This window comes from Aythya ferina (genome assembly GCF_964211825.1).
Source record: "Aythya ferina genome assembly, contig: HAP1_SCAFFOLD_29, whole genome shotgun sequence".
Classification (NCBI taxonomy): Eukaryota; Metazoa; Chordata; class Aves; order Anseriformes; family Anatidae; genus Aythya; species Aythya ferina.
Window position 1 is genome coordinate 293,006 of NW_028181463.1, and position 22,020 is coordinate 315,025.

Sequence of the window (22,020 nt, forward strand, 5' to 3'; positions counted from 1 at the left end):
CGGCCTCTCAATCTCTAGGGCCTCAAACCTGTTGTGTAAGGGCACCTGGGAAGGTGGGGCCGGAAGGGGAGAGCATCGCCTGCGATGTCGAGCAGGGACCTGTTTCCATTCCTCCTCAGCTCCCAGATCCCCTCCCTCTGCCCGACGGGGACAGGGCAGGGGGTCCGCCCCCATTTGGGGAGTCTCACCTCGGCACCTCCCCTTGAGGCCCTGCAGGGAGTTACTCCAGAAGTCTATCTCCCGCTCACACTCCCTGATGGCCCTCAACCTCTCCACCTCCTCCTTGAGCTCCGCCACCATGCGGACCAGGTCATCCACCTGCTCGCACCTCACGCACGCAGTTTCTCTGCCTCCCGCCGATGGCAGCAACAGGCTCAGACACTCCATGCACCCGGTGACCTGAACTGCGGCATTTTTTAACGGGTAGTCGGTCTGCGTGTGTACCGACTTTCTGGAGAGCGCGCCGTGCCTGGTGGCGACCATTATCACCTAGTTACGGCTGTTGTTAACGAGGTGTTGTTTGTGTGTAGGGGGAGTGCTCTGCCCTTCCTGCGCGCCCTGCCTGCGCTAACTGCCGCGCCACTCCCTTCTGACGCGCCACGCCCTGTTTGCCCGCCCTGTTCGCCGCGCTCCTGGTCGCTCGCGCTCCCTAGGGGCTGCTTTTGAATGGCTGGGGAGGGGGCGCTGCTGGCTCCGCCTTTGCCTCGTCAGCCTCCCTCACGAGGGCTGCTGGGTCCTGGCGGCTCCCTCAAGTAGGCTCGATGCCGGACAAAATTAGCCCTGCCTGGCCCGATCCCCCGCTCCGCTGCAGAACGCGTCTGCCCCGGAGCCAATCGCTCTGGGGGCTTTGCTGATGAGCCCACGAACCTCAGGCACTCAGAGACAATTGAAGACATCTCTCCAGAAGTCCAAGTCAAAGGCAAGTTTCCTGCAGTGTCCCCCTGAGGGCCAGCACTGACACAGCCTCCCTTGGAGCTCGTTAGAGCAGAACACTGGAGGCAGTGAGGACAAGGAGACAAAGGCAATGTGAAGGTGACACTGACGTGTAGGAAAACTGGATGTGTGTCACCAAGCACAAGGGCCAGGCCTTGACCCCTGTCCTCTGGGAAGGGAGATCCTTTCCCTTGACAGGTTGCTCAGGGCTCTTTGTGGAGCAGTAGGAGATGGGGATGTGCATTGCCAAGTGCAGGAGAATGGTATGACTCCTGCCTGGTTTACGGGAGGGGATTAGGAGGCAATGAGGCCCTGGTGTTTCAACGATCAGCTGTCTGCTCATGGGCCTCAGTGGCAGAGACAGTAGCAATAGCCATGGACTTAAAGACCTGGGTTCCTTTTGGGACTTTAAGCCTTGCCACAGCCCTCTATCCTGTCTAAACCTGACCATTTAAAGGATTCCCAGTCCTGCACACCTTTCACTGCTGGCTGCAGACCCGTGTCCATGTGGTGTCACACCAGATCAGAGATGAGTCTGATAACTCAGATTTTCTTGGTGGTCGTGCTCCTCGTAGGGCAGCTCTGTAGGAAGGTGGCCTGGTTCCTCGTGAGCAGGCACCACTGCTCGTATGGCATCCCTTGTGGTTCCCAGGCCCTCCTCCTCCTGCGCACTGCTCTCTCAACAGGGTCCCAGGCTGCCCTGATATGTGGGTTACTCTTCCTCTGGTGCAGTACTGGGTTCTTCTCCTTCTAAATGTCAAGAGATCTCTGTATGCAAAATCCTGCTGCTTCTCGTGGTTCGCCCACACGGATTCTCCATTCTGTCAGCTCTTCATGTCTGCAGGCAGACAGTTCAACCTTGCTGTGATTGTGCTATCTCTGAGAAGACAGCAGCATCAAGAGCTGCAGGAAAGTTTGGATAACACAAGTATAATCAGCTGAATGGAATTGCAGCACAGAGCCACAGAAGGGTAGGGGATGGAAGGCTGCCGGGTCCCACATTTACTGCAATTTCTTCTCATGCATGTTGTCAATTTGTCTGGAGCAGTGTCCTAAATGTTTGGGGCTCTGCAAGTGAAAATTGGAAGGGCCAAAACCCAGCTGGAGCTCAATCCAGCTAGGACTGCCAAAGACAATAAACACTGCTTATAGAAATACTTTAAAAAAGGAGGATTAAGGAGAATCATCATCCTTTATTGGATGTGGGGGAAATCTTGTAATGATCTCGAGATAAGGTAAAGGCTGAGGTACTTAATTCCTTCTTTACCTCTGACTCTACCAGCAAGACCAGTTGTTTCCCTGGACATTTTTTCCTCCTCATGGCCAGTGCCAACTTTCCAGGACACGCTTCGTGGTTGTTTCTCCTCTCCTTCTCTTTCCTACCACCAAAGAAAGCTCCATCAGAGTGGAAACCACTCCTGAAGTAGGCATCCCAACCCAGCAGACTCCTTGCAGCCTGTCAGCAAACCAGACACAGGTTACCTCAGCAGCAGCTTCCAAGCCAGGGGCCTGCTGCTGGCCTTGCAGCTTCTTGGCTACACACAGCCAAGCCTTGTGCCTGCTGCTGCACACTCATGGACTCAAGCAGAAGGGACAGGACAACCCATGTTGGGGCCTTCCTTCTGCCTGGGTCCTTCTGGGTCTGGAGGCAGAGGGGATCCCCCAGTCAGCATGCCAAGCAGGTGCCTTCTGTTGGCCTAGCAGGGCCACTGCCAGATGTCAGCCCAAAAGTGCAGCTCCCAGGAAGAAGTCAAGGCTGACCTGCCACCTCCAGACACAAGTGACCTCACAGTCCCTTTCCATGACACGTTCCTGCTGCTGTGCTATCAGCTGCAGAGACAGAAGTGGCCTCACAGTCCCTGCCACAGTCACATTGCTCCTGCTGGGGCAGGAGATGTTGAGGCAGAGCTGAGCTCCTCAGAGCATTCCCACCCATCTCCTCCTTGTGGCCCACAAGTTGATCAGATCCATGGCCCCTCACATTCATTTGGAGTTAGGGTTTGGTTTAGGTCTCTTAAGCACTTTTCTAGTGTTAAATAGACCATTTTGATGCTACTATTAAGGGCAGAGATCAGAGTGATTAAGAGAGTAAGAGCTAGGGGAAGCAGCTATGGGCTGAGTTTTGTCTTCAAAGGGTACGCTGAGGTCAGTCATTAGAGTAGTGGATTCCTGTCAGGGTGCTGAGTAGCATTTAGGTTTAGGAAATAAGTTTGCAGGTTGAAGCTGGACGAATTGCCTTGTATGTCTATTTTAAGTCATGGTTACATCTGCATCAGCATAACCTGAACCCTCTTACCTCTACAAAATCCTTAATTTCAGCTGGTCAAGCCCCTATTCCCTCCTCTCAGTCTCACATTTCTCCTGGCCAGGCTTCTCCTGATTTCTCCATATCAGTTATCTTTTTAGGGGCATGCTTATGATGCCTTTCATGATCTTAGACTATCTGTCACTGGTCTTTTGGCTACTCTATTTCTGAGAAAAGTGGCACTTAAGACACGATGGAAAGGACACAAAACTCCATCAGAGCACCCTGCATAATATGCCCAGCAGCTCTGCAGTGCCACAAAAGTGTGGTTCCTCCCTACAAGTTTTCTTTCCAGAATGGCTCCTATGGCTCCAGGGTAACTTTTCCCAGGCACTCACTTCCCCAGACCACACCACTCTTGCCCACAGGCCCCATGTGTCTCTCCAACCCTCCCCTCTGCCCCTGCAGTAGTGGCACCTCACTGCAGCAGGTTGGTGCATCTCCAGGCTCAGGGGTGTTTCCTGAGGGCCTGCCCTGTGTGGGGAGTGGTGGGGAGGAAGAGAGCAAGGTCATCTCCTGGGGCATAGCTGAGCACAGCCCAGGTATCCCGCACTGTGGGCAGGCCCCTGCTCCCAGGCTGAGGCACACATGCAAGGTGGACACTTCTCATTCATTCCAGCTTCATGCAGGGCCCTTCAGCCCTGCCCCAGTCCCAGGAGTGAACTCATCCTCCTACTCACACAGAATCACAGAATTTCTAGGTTGGAAGAGACCTCAAGATCATCGAGTCCAACCTCTGACCTAACACTAACAGTCCCCACTAAACCATATCACTAAGCTCTACATCTAAACATCTTTTAAAATCCTCCAGGGATGGTGACTCCACCACTTCCCTGGGCAGCCTGTTCCAGTGTCTAACAACTCTCTCAGTAATGAAGTTCTTTCTAACATCCAACCTAAAACTCCCCTGGCACAACTTTAGCCCATTCCCCCTCGTCCTGTCACCAGGCACGTGGGAGAACAGACCAACCCCCACCTCGCTACAGCCTCCTTTAAGTTACCTGTAGAGAGCAATAAGGTTGCCCCTGAGCCTCCTCTTCTCCAGGCTGAACAAGCCCAGCTCCCTCAGCCGCTCCTCGTAGGACTTCTTCTCCAGGCCCCTCACCAGCTTCGTTGCCCTTCTCTAGAGTCGCTCGAGCACCTCAATGTCCTTGTAGCGAGGGGCCCAAAACTGAACACAGTACTCAAGGTGCAGCCTCAGCAGAGCCGAGTACAGGGGGACGATCACCTCCCTAGCCCTGCTGGTCACACTGTTTCTTATGCAAGCCAGGATGCCATTGGCCTTCTTGGCCACCTGAGCACACAGACAGCTGCTAAAGCCCTGAATTTCTTTGTTCCTCACAACCTTTACCCAAATCTTTGTTGTGGCCCTCCCCACTGCCCAGCACTGCCCCTCAGGTGGCACTCAGTGACCCTTCAGAAGGGCCTTTGGGCGTCCTCAATTGTCCTGGTGCTTATTAGCACCTTCCCAACTCCTTCCAGAGCTTCTTGTCCATTGTGGGGATGCTGACTCATCGCTGGGACGGTGTTTCTCTCTGCAGATCAGGCCGTGTGGTGCTGTGTTTTTGATATGTGACCAGAACAGTGTTGGTCAGCCGTGGTTGCACAGCATCAAGGCCTTCTCTGCTTCTCACTCTGCCCCAGGAGACAGTTGACTGCATGTGGGTAAGAGGCTGGGAGGAGAACCTGCAGTGACAGCTGACCCAGCCTGAGCAGTCTGAGCAGCCCATGCACTCCTCAGATTCACCTTGTTTGTTACCTGAAACGACCTTGCACAGTCATTTTATGAGGTTCTAATCACTACCCACTGAGCACCCTGTCCCTGGAGATCCCTTGACGTCTCCTGGAAGCTCCAGATTCCTCTCCAGGCTGGCATCGGCTGTCAGCCCCACTGCAGGGTGTAGTCCCATGCAGATGAGTCCAAGACCAGCTGTTATCTCCTTAGGCAAGTGCTGCCCCAACGGGAGTGCTTAGTCCTGCCCTTGTTTCCGCAGCAACCACCCTGGGACTTTCATCCTGTGTCCTTCACTCCATGAAGATCCACAGGAAACAGAAGAGCAGGGAGCAATCCCTTGGCTGTGTTCCTGATAGCACATTTGGAAGATGTGTCCAGGCTTCTGGGTTTGCCCTGAGGAAGACCCTCTTGGTACTGTGGTGCTAGCAGGGAGGCCAGCTGTGATCCAGGGCTGCACAGTGCCTGCTGCTGCCTGCAGCCACAGGGATGCCACTGCAGAGACAACAGGACTGTCACCAAGGTACATGAGATATCAGGGCTTACCCAGAAAAAAAGAAGCACAATGTGGAAGCCAAAAGAGAGCAGCAGGGAAAAGGCCACGTCCAGCTGCTGGCCATGGCCATGGCTCCAGGGAAGCAGCAGCCCCGACCCCAAGGCAGCAGAGAGGCAGAGCCCAGCGGGCAGTGAGGGGCAGCCCTGAGGGCTGCTGGGGATGCTTCTGCATGTGGCAGCTGGGCTTGGTCCTGAGCCCCTCCTGTGTGCTGGGGCTGCTCCCCCAGCTCCACAGAAGGGAAGAAAGAGAAGCTGAGACCTATGAAATTCACAAGGTAACTTCAGTAGCTGTATGTACACAGGAAGCCGGTTTCTATAGGTAAATAATTGACAAGTATGAGACTAAGAATAACATTATTTAATCAAAGGCAAAATAGTTAGATAAAATAATATTACAGGCGTTTAATAACAGAAATAATATTTTTCTGGAAAAGATGGAATTTCTAATTATAGCCATATTATTATAGGTGAATATGCTGAAGATGTGTCTATTCAAGTAGAGTCCTCACTGAATCCCTTAGTTCCTGGTTCCTCATGCTGTAGATGAGGGGGTTCACTGCTGGAGGCACCACCGAGTAAAGAAATGACACCTCCACATCCAGGGATGGGGAAGTGAAGTAGGGGGGATTCAGGTAGGCAAACATGGCAGTGCTGACCATAAGGGAGACCACGGCCAGGTGAGGGAGGCATGTGGAAAAGGCTTTGTGCCGGCCCTGCTCAGAGGGAATCCTCAGCACTGCCCTGAAGATCTGAATATAAGAAATAACAATGAAAATAGAACAACTAAATAATATAGAAATACTTAGTACAAGTGCCCCAACTTCCCTGAGGTAGACACCTGAGCAGGAGAGCTTGAGGATCTGGGGGACTTCACAGAAGAACTGGTTCACAGCATTGCCATGGCAAAGGGGTAGAGAAAACGTAGTGGCCGTGTGCAGGATGGCATTGAGAAAGCCACTGCCCCAGGCAGCTGCTGCCATCTGGGCACAAGCTCTGCTGCCCACGAGGCTCCCGTAGTGCAGGGGCTTGCAGATGGCAATGTAGCGGTCGTAGGCCATGACGGTGAGAAGGAAATACTCTGCTCCAACCAAGAAGAAGAAAAAGAAGACCTGAGCAGCACATCCTTGATAGGAGATGGCCCTGGTGTCCCAGAGGGCATTGGCCATGGCTTTGGGTAGAGTGGTGGAGATGCAGCCCACGTCGAGGAGGGCGAGGTTGAGGAGGAAGAAGTACATGGGGGTGTGGAGGCGGTGGTCACAGGCTACGGCAGTGAGGATGAGGCCATTGCCCAGGAGGGCAGCCAGGTAGATGCCCAGGAAGAGCACAAAGTGCAGAAGCTGCAGCTCGCGCGTGTCTGCGAATGCCAGCAGCAGGAACTTGCTCACAGAGCTGCTGTTGGACATTTGCTTTGGACATGGAGACTGCAAAATGAGAAACAAATATACATACATAGAGTCTTATGAGTAAAGTCTCTGACTAAAATTCAATTCCGAGTGAAAGCCTTACATTCCCTGTTTCCAAGAGGACCTTTGTCTATCTCCCTGTCTGGAGCCCTGCTTTGTGCTTGCTGAGTATCCTGTACACAGCAGCCAATTCTGCCCATCAGCCCCCAGTGTGCCACTTATGCTCCACTGCACTGGCAAATGTCATTGCTGTGGGGGAAAGCCCAGCCAGAGGGCACATCCAGGAGGGCTGCTCTGTCCATTCCCTGGTGCCCAGCGGCTGGCTGCTTGCACCACTCACCTTGGGGATGGATGCACACAAAGGCTGTGATGAAAAACCACATCCCCTTGTCTGCAGGACCTAAAGAAGAGCTCAGAAAAGCCCTGGTGCAGTCTGTAAGCAGAGAGAAAAGAAGGGATATTCTCACGTTCATCACTAAACTGTTTGTGTCTCAGTTCAATGCAATAGGAAGCTCAGTCACCAGTGCAAATCCAGCTACCCCATTAACATAGAGCCTGCCCCACAATCAGAGCAGGAAGAGGCAGGCAGAGAGTGCAGAAAGTGCCTTCTCTTTTCAGGCAGCCCCTGCACTGCCCTTCATCTGCCCAAGCCCCTGGGCTCCCAGGCAGGCTGAGTGCAGGGACCCTGCTCTGCACCACAGCCGTGAGAAGCCCTTCCTGCACCCCTGGCTTCTCCTTCCTCCAGGACCTGCAGCTGCATTGCCCTCCATCCAGAGACTTACCGGGTTCAGGGCTGGGAAGTGTTCTCCCCCAGTGAGGTCTGTGCATCCTGCCACTTCTGCCTGCCTTTAAGCACTCTGTCTCTGCAGGCAGTGCCCCCAGCCCTGCTGTGCTGTGCAGAGGAGCTGCTCCTGGCCACAGCTGTCTCTCTGCACCACGGCCCTCTTGCCACGAGCTCTCTCTGTCCCACGAGCCCGGCCCAGCTCAGCAGCACAACACCAGCCCAAGGCACTGCAATCACCCCTCTGGGGCCTTTGCTGATGAGCCCATGAACCTCAGGCACTCAGAGACAATTGAAGACATCTCTCCAGAAGTGCAAGTCAGAGGCAAGTTTCCTGCAGTGTGCCCCTGAGGGTCAGCACTGACACAGCCTCCCTTGGAGCTCGTTAGAGCAGAACCCTGGAGGCAGTGAGGACAAAGAGACAAAGGCAATATGAAGGTGACACTGATGTGTAGGAAACATGGATGTGTTTCACCAAGCACAAGGGTCAGGCCTTGTCCCTTGGCCCATAGGAAATGAGATCCTTTCCCTTGACAGGTTGCTCAGGGCTCTTTGTTGGGCAGTAGGAGATGGGGATGTGCATGGCCAAGTGAGGAGAATGGTACAACCCCTGCCTGCTACATGGGTTGGCGAGGAGTTAATTAGGCTCCGTTGCTTTGATTGTTAGCAGTCTCCTTATAAGGCTCAGTGGCAGAGACAACAGACATAGCCATGAACACAAATATCTCATAAGGCAGCTCTGTAGGAAGCTGGCCTGGTTCCTGGTGAGCAGGCACCACTGCTCGTATGGCATCCCTCGTGGTGCCTAAGACCCTCCTCAACCTGCGCACTGCTCACTCAGCAGGGTCCCAGTCTGCCCCCATGTGTGGGGTTCCTCTTCCTCTGCTGCATGACTGGGCTCTTCTTCTTGTAAATGTCAAGAGGTTTCTCAAGGCAAAATCCTTCAGTTTCTAAAGATTCCCCCCACACTGATGCTCCATTCTGTCAGCCATTCATGGCTGCAAGCAGACAGTTCAACCTTTGTGTCATTGTGCTATCTCTGAGAAGACAGCAGCATCAGGAGCTGCAGGAAAGTTTGGATAACACAGGAGTAACCAATTGAATGGAATTGCAGCACAGAGTCACAGAAGGGTAGGGGATGGAAGGCTGCCAGGTTCCACCTCTTCTGTGCTTCCTCGTCATGCAAGCTGTCAGTTTGTCTGGAGCTGTGTCCTGAATGTTATGGGGCTGTGCAGGTGAAAATTAGAAGGGCCAAAGCCCAGCTGGAGCTCCATCTGTATATTTATGTCAAAGAAACAAAAACCATTTATATATAAACGCCAAATAAAGGAGGATTAAGGAGAATCATCATCCTTTATTGGATGTGGGGGGAAAGCTGGTGACAAGAAAGGAGGTAAAGGCTGAGGTACTTAATGCCTTCTTTGCCTCAGTCTCCAGCAGCAAGACCAGCTTTTTCCCCTGGATATTTCTTCCTCCTCATGGCCAGTGCCAAAGTTCCAGGGCATGCTTCATTGCTTTTTTTTTCTCCTGCTCTTTCCTACTACCAAAGAAAGCTCCGTCAGGGTGGAAACCACTCCTGAAGTAGGCATCCCAACCCAGCAGGCTCCTTGCAGCCTCTCAGCCAAGCAGACACAAGTCACCTCAGCAGCAGCTTCCAAGCCAGGGGCCTGCTGCTGGCCTTGCAGCTTCTTGGCTAGACACAGCCAAGCCTTGTGCCTCCTGCTGCCCACTCATGGACTCAAGCAGAAGGGACAGGACAACCCATCTGGGGGCCTTCTTTCTGCCTGGGTCCTCCTGGCTCTGGAGGCAGAGGGGATCCCCCAGTCAGCATGCCAAGCAGGTGCCTTGTGCTGGCCTAGCAGGGCCACTGCCAGATGTGAGCCCAAAAGTGCAGCTCCCAGGGAGAAGTCAAGGCTGACCTGCCACCTCCAGACAGAGGTGACCTCACAGTCCCTTTGTGTGACACGTTCCTGCTGCTGCCCTATCAAGTGCAGAGAAAGAAGTGACCTCACAGTCACTGCCACGGTCACATTGCTCCTGCTGGGGCAGGAGTTCCTGAGGCAGAGCTGACCTCTCTCTAGTCCTTTAGGAACTAGGGCTCACCATTCTAGGTTAGAGGATAAAATCAGGTTTAATGGGAATCTTTGGTGTTCTTCTGTGGCTATCAGGTCTATCTCAAGGGTATGGGCAAGCCCTGTGGTTTAGTTTTTTTTTTAGGCCTGCCAACAACTTCTCTAGATCTAAATAGTGCATTTTAATGCTAGTGTTGAGGGAAGGGAATAGGGTAAGCAGGACAGTAAAGGTAAGGGAAAGTGGCTGAGTTTTGCTTCAGTGGATACTTTGAGTTCAGGCATTGGAGTAGTGCATTCCTCTCAGAGCGGTGGAGTAACATTTAGGTTTAAAGATTAAAATAACTGGTTCAAATAAGGAAAGGGCAACATATGACTGTTTTAAGTCAGTGTTACTGTAGCATCTGCTTTAAATGACCCCTCTTACCTCTACAGAATCATTAATTTCTGCTGGCCATGCTCCTCTTCCCACCCCAAAATCTCACATCTCTCTTGTCCAGGCTGCTCCTGACCTCCCCATATCTTATTAGGATCAGCTTTCTAATGACGTTTAACATCTCAGTGTACCTGTCTCACCTCTGTTGGCTCCTCCATTCCTGAGAATGTAGTGGCGTTGTAGTCAGGAGGGAAAAGGGCACAAAGATCTTTAGGCACATCCTGTGCAATGTGCCCATCAGCTCTGCACCTCCACAAAATCATGCTTCCTACCTACAAGTTTTGTTTCCTAAGTGGCTTCTATGCATCCAGCGTTACTTTTCCCAAGCCCTCAAGCGTGTTTCAGTTTCAGATGTGGAGGGATGGGAAAAGGAAAGCAATGCATGGATGGAACTGATCTTGGCAAGGGATGAAAAGAATAACAGGAAGAGATTCTGTAGGTACCTTGCTCAGAAAAGGAAGGCCAAGGACATTGTACCCCCTGTGAAGATAGAAGGGTGAACTGGTAATGACAGACATGGAAAAGGCTGAGGGACTCAACAACTTCTTTTCTTCAGTCTTCCCTGCCAGTCAGGCTTCCCAAGTCTTTTGTTTCCCTGAACCCATAGTTGGTGGCTGGGGTTGCAAATTCCCACCTGCTGTAATTGAAGAGCATGTTTGAGACCACCTGCAGAAACCCAACAAGTACAAGTCTATGGGGCTTGATGACATGCAACCCAGGGTCCTGAGGGAGCTGGCTGATGTAGTTGTCAAGCCTCTCTCCATCATATTTGAAGAGTCCTGGCAGTCGGGTGAAGTCCCTGGTGACTGGAAAAAGGGAAATATCACTCCCATTTTTAAAAAGGGTAGAAATGAGAACCCATGGGACTACTGAATGGTCAGCCTCACCCCTGTGCCTGGCAAGATCATGGAAAAGATCCTCCTGGAATCGATGTCAAGGCCCCTGCAAGACAAAGAGTAGATCTCAGACAGCCAGAATGGCTTCACGAAAGAGGAAATCATGCCTGAACAGTGTGCTGGCTTTCTACATTGGAGTGATCACATCAGACAACAACAGAAGACCGACCTCTGTCATCTACTTGGACTTCAGTAAGACCGTTGACACTGTCCCACATGACATCCTTGCCTCTAAATTGGAGAGATACACATTTGATGGGTGCACCATTCAGTGGATAAGGAGTTAGCTTGACGGTCACACCCTGAGCATGGTGCTCAATGGCTCTATGTCCAAGTGGAGGCTGGTGACAAGTGTTGTACCTCAGGGGTCTATCCTGGGACTGGTGCTGTTTAATATCTTTATTTATGACAGACTGTGAGATCGACAGTGAGACAGTACATTCTGCGCTTGTATAACAAGTTGAATATGAGCCAGCAGTGTGCCCTGGCAGCCAGGAGGGCCAATCGTGTCCTGGGGTGCATCAGGCACGGCATCGCTAGTAGGTCAAGGGAGGTGATTGTCCCGCTCTACTCTGCGCTGGTGCGGCCTCACCTCGAGTACTGTGTGCAGTTCTGGGCACCACAGTATAAAAAGGACATGAAACTGTTGGAGAGTGTCCAGAGGAGGGCTACGAAGATGGTGAAAGGCCTGGAGGGGAAGACGTACGAAGAACGGCTGAGGTCACTGGGCCTGTTCAGCCTGGAGAAGAGGAGGCTGAGGGGGGACCTCATCACAGTCTACAACTTCCTCGTAAGGGGGTGTCGAGAGGCAGGAGACCTTTTCTCCATTAACACTAGTGACAGGACCCGCGGGAACGGGGTTAAGCTGAGGCAGGGGAAATTTAGGCTGGACGTCAGGAGGGGGTTCTTCACAGAGAGGGTGGTTGCACACTGGAACAGGCTCCCCAGGGAAGTGGTCACTGCACCGAGCCTGTCTGAATTTAAGAAGAGATTGGACTGTGAACTTAGGCACATGGTCTGAACTTTTGGGTAGACCTGTGCGGTGTCAAGAGTTGGACTTGATGATCCTTAAGGGTCCCTTCCAACTCAGGATATTCTATGATTCTATGATTCTATAATTTTCCTCCTACTAGCTGCTAGGGTGCTATGTTTTGGCTTAGGATGAGAAGAGTGCTGGTAACACAGTGATGTTTAATTGTTGCAGAGCAGCGCTTACACCAAGCCAAGGACGTCTCAGCTTCTCACTCTGTCCTGCCAACGGGCAGGCTGGGGGTGCAGTGGGAGCTGGGAGGGGACAGACACAGGACAACTAACCCAGACTGGCCAAAGGGGTATTCCATACCTTCTGACGTCATGCTAAACAATACATAGGGGTGGCTATCCAGGGGGAGGAGGGCTGGACTGCTCAGGGTTAGGCTGGGCATCAGTCAGTGAGTGGTGAGCATTGTGCATCACTTGTTTGTACACATTATTAGTAGTAGTACTATTATCATCATTATTGTTATTATTGTTATTATTATTTTTCTGTCTTAATAAACTGTCTTTATCTCAACTCACAGGTTTCACTTTCCCATTTCTCTCCCCCATCCCAGAGAGGGAGGGGGGAGGATGAGTGAATGGCTGCATGGTGTTTAGCTGCGGTTGGATTAAACCACAACACCTGGACATGAGAGTTTTGATCTTTGGGGGTGGTAAGAGGAGCATGGGCAGCAGAAAATAATGATTTCATAGAGCGAAGAGGCATCATGTAATGTAGATCGTGCGGTAACATTGCCTTGTACAGTCATATATGGCCCTAACACTATTTTAACCAGTAGTTTTAATCCCTAAGTCTAGATGCTCCTCCAACACTCTGACAGGAATCCACTTCTGTAATGCTTGAACACAAAGTATCCCTTGAAGCAAAGCTCAAGGGATAATATAGCCCCTTTCCTTTACCTTTACTCTCTTGCTCACCCTAATCCCTTCCCTTAACATTAGCATTAAAATGCTTTATTTAAGCCTCGGCTTATAGGCAGATGTAAAAATGAACTAAACCACAGAGCCTGCCCATCCTCTAAACACAGAAGAACACCAAACCTTCCCATTAAACCTTTGTTTACTCTCTAACAAAGAAAGGTGAGCCCCAGTCCAATGGGATCTAGAAAGTAGTCAGCTGTGCCTCAAGATCTCCTGCCCCAGCAGGAGCAATGTGACTGTGAGGTCACTTCTGTCTCTGCACGTGATAGGGCAGCAGCAGGAACGTGTCACAGAAAGGGACTGTGAGGTCACTTGTGTCTGGGGGTGTCAGGTCAGCCTTGACTTCTCCCTGGGAGCTGCACTTTTGGGCTGACATCTGGCAGTGGCCCTGCTAGGCCAGCAGAAGGCACCTGCTTGGCATGCTGACTGGGGGATCCCCTCTGCCTCCAGACCCAGGAGGACCCAGGCAGAAAGGAGGCCCCAACATGGGTTGTCCTGTCCCTTCTGCTTGAGTCCATGAGTGGGCAGCAGGAGGCACAAGGCTTGGCTGTGTCTCCACAAGAAGCTGCAAGGCCAGCAGCAGGCCCCTGGCTTGGAAGGTGCTGCTGAGGTGACTTGTGTCTGCTTGGCTGAGAGGCCTCAAGGAGCCTGGTGTGTTGGGATGCCTACTTGAGGAGTGCTTTCCACCCTGATGGAGCTTTCTTTGGTAGTAGGAAAGAGCAGGAGAGAAAAAACTGCCACAAAGTTTGCATTGGAAGGATGGCACTGGCCATGAGGAGGAAGAAATGTCCCTCAAAGGGTCGTGCTGTAGTGCCAGAGGTCACCCTCTCATCAGACCCTGGCTCTGTGTTTCAAGGAACCGCTGGTGAGGATTGACGAGGCATGGGTTAAAGGAAGCGATGAGAGCAAAGTGTTGAACAGAGATGGGTGTCTGCAGACTTCAAGTAAATAGGGCAATGTGTGGGACAGCGTAGGAAAAGCTACAGAGGAGAAGGCAGAGGGTGCTGGCAAGAATGGAAGGTCCCAACAACCCTGAAGGTTTTGTCGCCTTGGCTAGAGCTTATGAGGAGAGACGTTATACTCATGGCAATGGGGCCTCATTGATTCCTTTCAACCCTGTGCAGCACCTCAGAGGTGTCATACCAGTGTTCTTTTCATGGCATCACACTGCCCACCACATCCCACAGACCCCAGCAAGAGCCTTGAGGCAGACGTGAGCGTGTAGGATCTCCTGTTCCAGTGGCTGGGGCCAAGCCTTGGCCCTTCTGCATCACCAAAACCAACCAAGACTTTTCTCAGCACAGTGCTTTGCCTGTCTGCAATCATGGCCTCCAATTATCTGCCCTAACAAGGCCCTGGGGAGGCTTTGTTAGTAACAGTCCTCACTGAGGCCCATTCACAATCCAAGTCACTTCAACTTGTCCTTCTGACTTTACTTTCTCTAGCAGTTGCATCATTCCCCTCTCAGTACCTGAGCTTCATAGACTCAGCACCAAAATACACCATGGAACTCATTAAAATGCAGAAATACCTAACATCTCTATAGATAGTTGTCTCCAAGCCTTCATGCCTTGTGTAGCTAATTGCAGAGCTTGTGAGATGAAATTAAGCAAGAAGATTTTAAAAAGCAACCAATACAAATATTTTCTTGTTTCAAAGGCTGAATTTTGCTGCATTTCAGTTTTGAACATTATTCTCCTATTGCTATTCGTCCAGGGTGACTTCTTTGGAGACCTTCATCAAGAGGAAAAGCAGAGTGTGCTGGTCTGACACCTCTACTGCCAGCAGTGGTATTTGTCCCTCTAACTGCAGCCCAGCCCAGCACATGAAACCCTTTCTAAGATAAGTCAGGGGTGTGCTCAGAAAAAGATAAGATAAGATAAGATAAGATAAGATAAGATAAGATAAGATAAGATAAGATAAGATTGAAATGACCATTGGATCCTGAGAAATTCAGCCTGAATCTCAGTAGACACCTGGACATCCATGGACTCTCTTGGATTGTCTGTGGAAAACTCAGGAATAAAACTAAAGAAAATATATCTTTATTGGCTGTAGCTGTACCCATGAGCTTGGCCTCATTGGGGAAATTGTCCCCTTCCAGACACAGAATCCTCAATTGAGTAAAGTGAAAAGACCTGCCCAGTCAATAGAGTAGGGCAGACTCCTACTTCCTGTGCTATAGATGCAGAATGCAAAAAGAATTGCATTGTGCCTGACACTACTCTGGGACGTGTCACCCAGGTCAGGCAACTTTACCTTAGTGCTGACAAGTCCATCACTAAACCACGCTACCAAGCACTACATCTACACTTGGGCTCTCCAGTCGACTAATCAGCTCATGGATGGCAATCAGGGAGTCTTGGTTAGCGCGACGCTGCCTCAGGTGCGCCACCATGGTAGCCATTGGCACCTGCTGTTCTTCACCCTTCAGCAAACCCCCAACAGAAGGGTTCTGTGGAAGGCCAAGCAAAGTAGACAACTGTTTCATGTCCTTTATCTCGAAGGCAGCTCTGCCAAAGCCGCACCAGTGGTGCCCTCTTGGAACTCTGAATTCTCTCCCCTGAAGCAGTCTATGCCGAGGATGCACATAGCCTCTGGGCCAGTCCCAATGGGGTGCTTTGGCCATTCCTTCCAAGTTAGACTCACTTCAGCCTCCAGTACAGTTAATGCTTGGGATGCCCCTGTCACTCCAGAAATACAGGTGGGTTCTACCTCTTTCTAGCTTGATGGCATCAGGGTACTCTGTGCACCGGTGTCCAGTAGAGCCTGATACATTTGTGGGTCTGAAGTGCCAGGCCATTAAATATACCCAGTCCAGTAAACCCAATTGTCCCTTTCTTCCCCGCCTCCCCCTGGCTTGAAGGAGGACCCTTCTAGTCCTGCTCACAGTATTCATTACGATGTCTGGTAGATGGCCCACTGGAAACACATCCCACCACAGCACAGTCATCCCACAGTACAGGGGACAGGGTGATGACAGCCAAGGGATGCATTTCGGTGCAGGACTTGTGGCAAAAGTCATCCTGAAATACTCAAGAACAGGACACCTCAAATGGCTGAAGCAGAACCCATCGGCATGTCCCAGTTTGGGAATCATCTCCTTCCATCTGGGATATGAAAGCAAAAAATGTGAAATGACCCGTCGGGTCAATGCACACAGAAAGGTAAATTCATAGGTATTGTGCTGGAGTGTCAGAAGGCAATAAGCATTGCGTTTTGCCTCAGACTAATCAAGGAGACCTAATGCAGTTCATCCCTGAGATAAAGCAAACACTCTAAGAATTGTGAGGGATGTTCAGTTGTGGCCTAACATGAAGAAGGGTGTTGATCACTAGTGAAGGAACGGTCTTTTTCTGCCATCACCAATCTGGTTACACAAGCATGACAACACCTAAAGGTCATATATCCCATGACTCTGTCAACCCACGGGGCAGGGGAAGGGAGATGACAGTGAAGGAAGGCATTTGGGTGTGGAAGGTGGGGCCCAGCAGAGACAAGGAGTCAAGGCAGTGTGGTGGGGGAGGCCAGAAGAAGCAGCCCAAGGGGTGGTGCTGCTTGTGAGGACACGTTTGTGGCAGCAGCCGGAGTGGGCAGCAGCTGTGCGCAGGCCAGGGGAGGCCAGGAAGCGCATGCCAAGAGCGCTCCTGCCAGCAGAGCCAAGGCCGGGGCCGAGCCCTAGGGCATAGGCAGGCCCAGGGCAGGGGGCTGCAAGGGCCATGCTGAGCTCCCTGCCCCTGCAGCAGCCGCCCTGGCCCTCAGCAGATGTGCTGGCTGGCATGCACGGGGAGGTGCTGGCGTGCATCAGAGAGCAGCAAGAAGGGCGCTGGAGAGGGCTGGGGCCAGGCGGGTGGCAGAGGCTGGCTGGGGGTCCCCTCTGCTGCAGCCAGTGCACTCAGCGTGGCAGGAGGAGGGCAGGCAGGGCTCATGGCCCCGGGGCACAGCCTGGCCCTGGGCTCTTCCTGACATCCCTGCAGCTCTTGGCATGTTGCGGTGAGGTGCCCCTCAGCCTTCCCTCCTGTGCTCCCAGAGCACACATCTGCCTCCTGCCCAGCTCCCTGCCCACCATGAACGTCCAGCACGGCTGCTTCCTAAGCTGGGCCTTGCCCAGGGTCAGTCCAATGCAGGGGCAGAAAATGGCCCTTGTCCTGGTGACTTTTCATGGCCTTCCTATCAATACATGCTCTTCTCATCCTTGATCTCTTTTACTGAATATAGAGGCTTAGGGGAGCTTTTTGGTACAGACTAAGACAGAAAAAGCATGGAGTCCCTCAACCCCATCTCTATTTGCTCCTATGAAGTGCCTATGAGACATGGACTTGCTCTCAGGTATTTTCCTCTGACAATCTCAGCAGTGCCCGGTGACAGGACAAGACATGGGAATACATGACATTCCCCACAGGAAAACACTTTTACTCTGAGCAATACCAAGCACTGGATCATGTTTCTCCAAAAGTGGGCGAATCCCCATCACTGGAGATACCAAAGCCCAACTGGAAATGGGCCTGGGCTGCCTGGTGGAGGTGTCCATGCATGGCTAGTGGGGGTGGCTAGATGGGCTGTGGAGGTCCCCTCCAGTCTCAGTGAATCTGTCACTTTGCAATGCCTGGCAGGGATTACAAATGCCAGTAATACCTCTGCCCACAGCAGCGTTCCCTCCCCCTACCTCCACTCTCTTGCTACTTCTTTCCTTCAGGATTAGAGTCAGAAGGGAGCTCTGGAGGTTTCCAGTGCTAAGATCTGCTCTGAGCAGGGAGAACTTTCACATCAGATCAGGCTGCTTCCTCAGTGCTTCCTTCACCTCACTTTTGAAAGCCGTACTTCAAGGGGCACTGGCTGGAAGGCCAGTTCTGATTCAGTGGTGCTACAAGACAGCAGTATGGAAGAGAAGGGTGACCAGCACCAAAACGCCCATGTCCTGCTGCTGTCAGTGTTCGTGGGTCAAAGAAAGTGGCGACCCTGACTCAAAGGCTGCAGGCAAGGAGTGCCTGCCAGGGCAGAAAAGGGCAGCCCCAAAGGAGGACACCAGGGCTTTCCACCACGTTGCAGCAAGGATCTTCATCCCACAACCACTGCTGTGCCTGAGAAGAGTGTATGAGAAATGAGATCCAGAGAAACTGCCTACCTGCTGGTTCCTTTATTTAGTTAGTCACAAAGAGCTTAGCAGCACCTCTACATGAGGTCTTTGGGTTAGAAGAAAAGGTAGAAGGAGATAGAAGAACAAAAATAACTTAAATTTATAAAATAAAATGATAAAAATAATATTTAGCATATTGGAATAATATTGAAAAGGATGAACTAATTTTGAAATATAGGAACAAAGACGTTTCTGCCTTGTCCAGCTACACTTCAGGGAATCACATGCAGAAGATGGCTTCTTTGTCGAAATACTGAATATAGCAACAACATCCTCAGTGCCTCCTTGAGCTCTTTATTCCTCATGCTGTAGATGAGGGGGTTCACTACGGGAGGCAACGCTGAATACAAAACGGCCACCACCAGATCCAGGAATGGAAAGGAGATGGAGGGGGGCTTCAGGTAGGCAAACACGGCAGTACTGAGATACAGGGAGACCACGGCCAGGTGAGGGAGGCACGTGGAAAAGGCTTTGTGCCGGCCCTGAGAAGACGGCATCCTCAGCACTGCCCTGAAGATCTGCATGTAGGAAAAAACAATAAAAACAAAACAACCAACACCTAAACAGGCACTAACCAGAAGAAACTTGACTTCTGTGAGGTAGGTACCTGAGCAGGAGAGCTTGAGGATGTGGGGGATTTCACAGAAGAACTGGTCCACAGCATTGCCTTGGCAGAGGGGCAGGGAAAATGTGTTGGCCGTGTGCAGGGTAGCATTGAGAAAGCCACTGCCCCAGGCAGCTGCTGCCATCTGGGCACAAGCTCTGCTGCCCACGAGGCTCCCGTAGTGCAGGGGCTTGCAGATGGCAACGTAGCGGTCGTAGGCCATGACGGTGAGAAGAAAAAACTCTGCACCAATAAGGAAGACTAAAAAGAAGACCTGTGCAGCACAGCCTTGATAGGAGATGGCCCTGGTGTCCCAGAGGGCATTGGCCATGGCTTTGGGCAGAGTGGTGGAGATGCAGCCCAGGTCGAGGAGGGCGAGGTTGAGGAGGAAGAAGTACATGGGGGTGTGGAGGCGGTGGTGGCAGGCTACGGCGCTGAGGATGAGGCCGTTGCCTAGGAGGGCAGCCAGGTAGATGCCCAGGAAGAGCGCGAAGAGCAGGAGCTGCAGCTCGCGTGTGTCTGCGAATGCCAGCAGGAAGAACTCGCTGACAGAGCTGACATTGGGCATTTGCTGCCCTTCATCAAGGACACTGAAAAAAAGGAAATATACAGACTGTTAGGGGAAATTTCCCCGAACAATACTCATTTCCTTTCTCATTAGAGCCTTCATATTATCTTTCTTTCAAGCTGACCTTTGTGTGTCTCCCTGGTTGTAGCCCTGCTTTGTGCTTCCTGAATGTCCTGTACACAGCACACAGCCACACAGCTCCACAGCAGTGGTAAATGTCGTTGATACGGGCAAAAACCTCAGCCAGAAGTCACTTCCAGGAGGGCTGCTCTGTCCATCCCCTGCTGCCCAGCTGCTGGCTGCTTACAGCACTCAGCTGGGGGATGGATGCAGACAGAGGTTGTGCTGAAAAACCACATCCCCTTGTCTGCAGGTCCTAAAGAACAGCTCAGAAAAGCCCTGGTGCAGTCTGTAAGCAGAGAGAAGGGATATTCGCAGGTTCATCACTAAACTGTTTATGTCTCAGTTCAATGCAATAGGAAGCTCAGTCACCAGTGCAAATCCAACTACTCCATTAACATCGAGCCTGCCCCACAATCAAAGCAGGAAGAGGCAGGCAGAGAGTGCAGAAAGTGCCTTCTCTTTGCAGGCAGCCTCTGCCTTGCCCTTCCCGTGCCCAAGCCCCTGGGCTCCCCGGGCAGGCTGAGTGCAGGGACCCTGCTCTGCACCACAGCCGTGGGAAGCCCTTCCTGCACCCCCAGCTTCTCCTTCCTCCAGGACCAAAAGCTGCATTGCCCTCCAGCCAGAGACTTACCGGGTTCAGGGCTGGGAAATGTTCTCCCCCAGTGATCTCTGTGCATCCTGCCACTTCTGCCTGCCTTTAAGCACTCTGTCTCTGCTGCGCTATGCAGAGGAGCTGCTCCTGGGCACAGCTGTCTCTCTGCACCACGGCCCTCTTGCCACGAGCTCTCTCTGTCCCACGAGCCCAGCCCAGCTCAGCAGCACAGCACCAGCCCAAGGCACCGCAATCACCCCTCTGGGGGCTTTGCTGATGAGCCCACAAACCTCAGGCACTCCGAGACAATTGAAGACATCTCTGCAGAAGTCCAAGTCAGAGGCAAGTTTCCTGCAGTGTGCCCCTGAGGGCCAGCACTGACACAGCCTCCCTTGGAGCTCGTTAGAGCAGAACCCTGGAGGCAGTGAGGACAAGGAGACAAAGGCAATGTGAAGGTGACACTGATGTGTAGGAAAACTGGATGTGTGTCAGCAAGCACAAGGGTCAGGCCTTGTTCCGTGGCCCATAGGAAGGGAGATCCTTTCCCTTGACAGGTTGCTCAGGGCTCTTTGTGGGGCAGTAGGAGTTGGGGATGTGCATTGCCAAGTGCAGGAGAATGGTACGACCCCTGCCTGCTTCATGGTTGAGGGCGAGGAGGCAATGAGGCCCTGGTGCTTTAACGATCAGCCGTCTCCTCATAGGCCTCAGTGGCAGAGACAACAGCCATAGGCATGGACACAAAGACCTGGGTCCTGTTGGGAGTTTCAGCCTTTCCACAGCTCTCTATCCTGTCTAAACATGGCTTTCCTAGAGACTCCGATACATCCACATCATTCACTGCTGGCTGCAGACCTTTGTCCGTGTGGTGTCACACCAAGTCTGAGCTGAGTCTGGGAACTCAGATCTTCTTGGTGGCCATGCTCCTCATAGGGAAGCTCTGTAGGAAGCTGCCCTGGTTCCTGCTCAGCAGGCACCACTGCACATATGAAATCCCTCGTGGTTCCCCAGCCCTCCTCCTGCTGGATACTGCTCACTCAGCAGGGTCCCAGTCTGCCCTGATGTGTAGGGTTTCTCTCCCTCTGGTACAGGACTGGGCTCTTCTCCATGTTAAATTCAAAAGTTTTCTGAAGTCAAAATCCTGCAGATTCTCAAGGTTCACCCACAGTGATATTCCATTCTATCAGCTGTTAATGTCAGCAGGTTGACAGTTCAACCTTCCTGTGCTTGTGTTATCTCTGACCAGACAGCAGCAGCAGCAAGAGTTGCAGGGATATTTGGATAATTCAGGAGTAACCAGCTGAATGGAATTGCAGCATAGAATCATGGGAGAGTAGGTGATGGAAGGCTGCCAGGTTCAACCGCTCCTGTGCTTCCTTCTCATACATGCTGTCAGTTTCTCTGGAGCTGTGTCCTGAATGTTATGGGGCTGTGCAGGTGAAAATTAGAAGGGCCAAAGCCCAGCTGGAGCTCAATCCATCTATTACTGTCAAAGAAAATTAAAAAATATATATATAAATAAAAATATACAATTAGTTTAAATGAAGGAGGATTAGGGAGAATCATAATGCTTTATTGGATTTTGAGGGGAAAACCCAGTGACAAGGGATTAGGTAAAGGCTGAGACACTTAATGCATTCTTTGCCTCTGTTTCTAGCAGCAAGACTAGTTGTTCCCCTGGACATTTCTTCCTCCTCATGGCCAGTGCCAACCTTCCATTGCACACTTTGTGGCAGTTTTTTCTCTCCTGTTCTTTCCTACTACCACAGAAAGCTCCATCAGGGTGGAAACCACTCCTGAAGTAGGCAGCCCAACCCAGCAGGCTCCTTGCGGCCTCAGCCAACCAGACAAAAGTCACCTCAGCAGCAGCTTCCAAGCCAGGGGCCTGCTGCTGGCCTTGCAGCTTCTTGGCTAGACACAGCCAAGCCTT

General features: G+C 51.9%; 2 protein-coding genes across 2 annotated transcripts; both read right to left on the reverse strand.

Annotated features, from left to right (window-relative positions):
- Positions 1–6,013: 6,013 nt before the first annotated feature.
- On the reverse strand, positions 6,014–6,928 carry LOC311428025 (olfactory receptor 14J1-like; the record flags this gene model as incomplete). Its single annotated transcript, XM_084539590.1, has 1 exon — positions 6,014–6,928. One exon carries the CDS (start codon positions 6,926–6,928, stop codon positions 6,014–6,016), a length of 915 nt encoding a protein of 304 aa, XP_084395716.1.
- An 11,490-nt stretch (positions 6,929–18,418) lies between these two features.
- LOC311428026 (olfactory receptor 14C36-like) lies at positions 18,419–19,210 on the reverse strand (the record flags this gene model as incomplete). The annotated part of the gene is made up of 1 exon (XM_084539591.1): positions 18,419–19,210. The coding sequence occupies one exon, from the start codon at positions 19,208–19,210 to the stop codon at positions 18,419–18,421; it is 792 nt and encodes a 263-aa protein (XP_084395717.1).
- Between the last annotated feature and the right edge of the window lie 2,810 nt (positions 19,211–22,020).